This window comes from Acipenser ruthenus, chromosome 20 (assembly GCF_902713425.1).
Source record: "Acipenser ruthenus chromosome 20, fAciRut3.2 maternal haplotype, whole genome shotgun sequence".
NCBI lineage: Eukaryota > Metazoa > Chordata > Actinopteri > Acipenseriformes > Acipenseridae > Acipenser > Acipenser ruthenus.
The window spans coordinates 281198-286197 of NC_081208.1; the positions used below are offsets into that span (position 1 = coordinate 281198).

The 5000-nt window shown below is 52.0% G+C and overlaps 2 protein-coding genes across 3 annotated transcripts in view; one reads left to right on the top strand and one right to left on the bottom strand.

The window, feature by feature from the left end:
- Window positions 1-2591: 2591 nt before the first annotated feature.
- zgc:154075 (uncharacterized protein LOC556929 homolog) lies at window positions 2592-3296 on the top strand (the record flags this gene model as incomplete). The annotated part of the gene is given in 2 exon segments (XM_058992942.1): window positions 2592-2756; window positions 3033-3296. Coding segments are annotated over 2 exon segments (390 nt in total), but the record flags the coding sequence as incomplete, so codon positions are not given.
- A 621-nt stretch (window positions 3297-3917) lies between these two features.
- odad1 (outer dynein arm docking complex subunit 1) overlaps window positions 3918-5000 on the bottom strand; it is a 12855-nt gene continuing 11772 nt past the window's right edge. The window contains exons 15-16 of one of the 2 annotated variants that reach the window (XR_009307828.1): window positions 4677-5000; window positions 3918-4603 (exon numbers count right to left, since the gene is read on the bottom strand). The exon at window positions 4677-5000 is cut by the window's right edge and continues 803 nt beyond it. The gene's annotated coding sequence lies outside the window, so the exon portion shown is untranslated. The other variant, XM_058992941.1, reaches the window with a different exon arrangement.

Consider the following 5000-nt stretch of genomic DNA (forward strand, 5'->3'; position numbering starts at 1 on the left):
ACTATGAGCTCTTACCTGCGAGGGGAGGGGGAGGTCAGGGAGGTCAGGGAGGTCAGGGAGGGTCAGGTCACAGGGAGGGGGGGTTACATCTGGAATCAGTTCTCCTGCCTTTCTTTCACTTCATCCAATCAGAGGAGGGCTGGCTAGATTGCTGATTACAGACGCCTGTTTGAAAATAAACAAGGCGCGTCATTGGCCGAGGGGGTTGCCTAGCGACCGCAGACAGACAGAGAGCCTGGAGATTTCCTTCACTGGCTCTCGGCCCAAACAAACACACAGGGGGCTGGGGGGGGGGAGGGGTATAGTTTTTAGTGGTTATAGTTTACAAAGCTGTGTGACTGGTGTGTGTGTGTGTGTGTGTGTGTGTGTGTGTGTGTGTGTGTGTGTGTGTGTGTGTGTGTGTGTGTGTGTGCGCGCGCGTGTGTGTGTGTGTGTGTGTATATGGGCATGTCTGATAATCAGAAGCTGGTTTCTCCTCAGAGACGCACTCAGTTGGGACAGGCTCAAAGTGGGGCCAGCTGGAGGTCAGGGGTGGGAGGGGAGTTCACAGAAGGGAAATAAAAAATCGACTCTCTGATCAGGTTAGGCAGGGTTCATACACACAGCACTGACTCTCCCTCTCTCTCTCTCTCTCTCTCTCTCTCTCTCTCTGGGAAGTGGGGTCTCTGCTGATAAGGCTGCGGTTGGACTGAGCAGGAAAACAAGAAAGACCAACATCAGGGTGAGAGAGAGGGAGAGATAAGAGGGGGAGGGAGAGAGAGAATGGGAGGGGTGGAGCACAGTAAGAGAGAGAGAGAGAGAATGGGAGGGGTGGAGGACAGTAAGAGAGAGAGAGAGAATGGGAGGGGTGGAGGACAGTAAGAGAGAGAGAGAGAGAATGGGAGGGGTGGAGGACAGTAAGAGAGAGAGAGACAGAATGGGAGGGGTGGAGGACAGTAAGAGAGAGAGAGAATGGGAGGGGTGGAGGACAGTAAGAGAGAGAGAGAGAATGGGAGGGGTGGAGGACAGTAAGAGAGAGAGAGAGAATGGGAGGGGTGGAGGACAGTAAGAGAGAGAGAGAGAATGGGAGGGGTGGAGGACAGTAAGAGAGAGAGAGAGAGAGAATGGGAGGGGTGGAGGACAGTAAGAGAGAGAGAGAGAATGGGAGGGGTGGAGGACAGTAAGAGAGAGAGAGAGAATGGGAGGGGTGGAGGACAGTAAGAGAGAGAGAAAAAGGAGAGAGGGAGGGGAGGGAGAGCTTGCCTGTCCGGCTCGCTGGGTTTTCAGAAGGGGGCGGGCTCTTGGAAGCAGGGTGAATGGTGATTGGCTGAGAGGATCTCAGTGGGCGACTACATGTCATTGTCAGGGCAACAGCGGAGAATGAGATTTCACCTAGATAAAAGGCAGCGTTGCCACGGCAACCGGAGAGCGAGGGGGTGTAGAATTTCAAAGGCAGCAGAAACCTCTCTCTCTCTCTCTCTCTCTCCTCTCTCGCTCTCTCTCCTCTCTCGCTCCTCTCTCTCGCTCTCTCTCCTCTCTCTCGCTCTCTCTCTCTCCTCTCTCTCGCTCTCTCTCCTCAAATTCAAATTCAAATTCAAAAATGCTTTATTGGCATGACGAGAGCGCTCAGGTATTGCCAAAGCTTTTATAATACAAAACAGAAATAATAAAACGGAAATACAATTACAGAACCTAACAAACACAAAAAAAACAATGTTCCCTTCCCTTTGAACGATATAACTCCCTCCCTCCCTCCCTCCTCATCAACAGTAACCCATGGTCATGTATCCTCTCTCTCTCCTCTCTCGCTCTCTCCTCTCGCTCTCTCCTCTCTCGCTCTCTCTCTCTCCTCTCTCTCTCTCCTCTCTCGCTCCTCTCTCTCGCTCTCTCCTCTCGCTCTCTCTCTCCTCTCTCTCGCTCTCTCTCTCCTCTCTCTCGCTCTCTCTCCTCCTCTCTCTCTCTTTCTCTCTCCCTCTCTCAAATTCAAATTGGCTTTATTGGCATGACAATAAAAATAACAGTGTTGCCAGAGCACATACATGACATAAACAACTAAAATATATACAGAGAAAACACATCTCAATACTAAACAATGTCCCTCCTCCCTCTATATTAAACAGGACCCCCTCCCTCCCTGCCTCTATATTAAACAGGACCCCCCTCCCTGCCTCTATATTAAACAGGACCCCCCTCCCTGCCTCTATATTAAACAGGACCCCCCTCCCTGCCTCTATATTAAACAGGACCCCCCTCCCTGCCTCTATATTAAACAGGACCCCCCTCCCTGCCTCTATATTAAACAGGACCCCCCTCCCTGCCTCTATATTAAACAGGACCCCCTCCCTGCCTCTATATTAAACAGGACCCCCTCCCTCCCTGCCTCTATATTAAACAGGACCCCCTCCCTGCCTCTATATTAAACAGTACCCCCCTCCCTCCCTCTATATTAAACAGTACCCCCCTCCCTCCCTGTCTCTCTCTCTCACACACACACACACACGTTTGTAGAGTTTATGAGTTCTTGGACTCCCATGAAGTTCCAGGGCTGAAGGAAACCCTCATCACTGCACTGAACGTTTTGTTTGAATTTCTTTTCTTTGTCTGTCTCTCAGGGGGAGCTCTCCTGCGACAGCGGGACCCGGGTTCGAGTGTTTGATTTTCTGAGCCAGCGCGTGACGGAGCACCACGTGGACCCCTCCCCCCCGTGGGCCTCAGGGCTGGGGGGTCACGGGGGGGGCGACTTTCACCTCATGGACAGATTCATCTCCGCAGTCGCTGTGAGTACCGGAGGCCAGGGACACACACACAGTGAGACACACACACACACACACAGGAACACAGTGAGACACACACACATAGGGACACAGTGAGACACACACACAGTGAGACACACACACACACACACACAGGAACACAGTAGACACACACACATAGGGACACAGTGAGACACACACACAGTGAGACACACACACACAGTGACACACTGATGCGTAATGGAACGCAGAAAGATTCACTGAAAACACCCGTCCTCCCTCTCCCTCTCCTCTCTGCAGCGTTGTGACCCGGCTCTGATCCTGTCCGGCCCAGAGGAGACGCTGCAGAGTCACCTGCTGGTGTTCCAGGCTGAGCGAGGCGCGCAGAGAGGGGGTGGTGCTGAGCTGCGGGGGAGAGGGGAGGGGAGAGGAGAGGAGAGAGGGGAGAGGGGAGAGCAGAGAGGAGAGACACTGAGAGGGGAGGAGAGAGGGGAGAGGAGAGGAGGGAGAGAGGAGAGACACTGAGAGGGGAGGAGGGAGAGGAGAGAGGGGAGAGGGGAGAGCAGAGAGGAGAGACACTGAGAGGGGAGGAGGGAGAGGGGAGGGGAGAGGAGAGGAGGGAGAGAGGAGAGACACTGAGAGGGGAGGAGGGAGAGGAGAGAGGGGAGGAGGGAGAGGAGGGAGAGAGGAGAGAGGGGAGAGGGGAGAGCAGAGAGGAGAGACACAGAGGGGAGGAGAGAGGGGAGAGGAGAGGAGGGAGAGAGGAGAGACACTGAGAGGGGAGGAGGGAGAGGAGAGAGGGGAGGGGAGAGGAGAGAGGGGAGAGGGGAGAGCAGAGAGGAGAGACACTGAGAGGGGAGGAGGGAGGGGAGAGGAGAGGAGGGAGAGAGGAGAGACACTGAGAGGGGAGGAGGGAGAGGAGAGAGGGGAGAGGGGAGAGGGGAGAGGAGACACACTGAGTAGAACAAACGACACACAGTAAACGGTGATACACAGGAGCTTCAGTAAAGTGCAGTAACCTCGGTAGAATCTACGCTGAGCGACCGGCACGTTTAAGTGAACCATTAAAATGAGAGCTGCAAAAAATGAACTGAAATCAACTTAAATGAATTATATCCAGCTTGATAAGATGTGCTTTCTGAAAAATAAATGAAATTATTGAAAAACTCCAAACAGACCCTGTGCCCGAAGCAACACCACAAGATGATTTGGGGGTTTGTTTTATTTGTGTTTTTGTGAATGATTGTTGGAAAGAAGATCTCAACGCAGCAGCTGGATTTCACAAAGCTTGAAAAAGGAAGAACATTGAGAGGCAATGAACCGGATTTACACACAAAATAACCAGTGAACTGAACTAGAACCAGACTTGAAACTACAGCAGCACAGCGAGGCACCAGACACACGCACACTACAAACACACACACACACACACACACTACACACACACACACACTACACACACACACACACACACACACACTACACACACACACACACACTACACACACACACACACACACTACAAACACACACACTACACACACACACTACAAACACACACACACACTACACACACACACACACTACACACACACACACTACACACACACACACACTACACACACACACACATACTACACACACACACACACACTACACACACACACACACACACTACACACACACACACTGACACACACACACTACAAACACACACACACACACACACACACACTACACACACACACACACACACACACACACTACAAACACACACACACACACACACTGACACACACACACACACACACTACAAACACACACACTACAGCAGCACAGCGAGGCACCAAACACACGCACACACACACACACTACACACACACACACTACAGCAACACAGCGAGGCACCAAACACACGCACACACACACACACACTACACACACACACACTACAAACACACACACACACACACACACACACACACTACAAACACAAAAACACACACTACAGCAGCACAGCGAGACACCAAACACACACGCACACACACACACTACAAACACAAACACACACACACTACAAACACAAACACACACACTACAGCAGCACAGCGAGACACCAAACACACACACACACACTACAAACACACACGCACACACACACACTACAAACACACACACTACAGCAGCACAGCGAGACACCAAACACGCACGCACACACACACACTACAAACACACACACTACAGCAGCACAGCGAGACACCAAACACG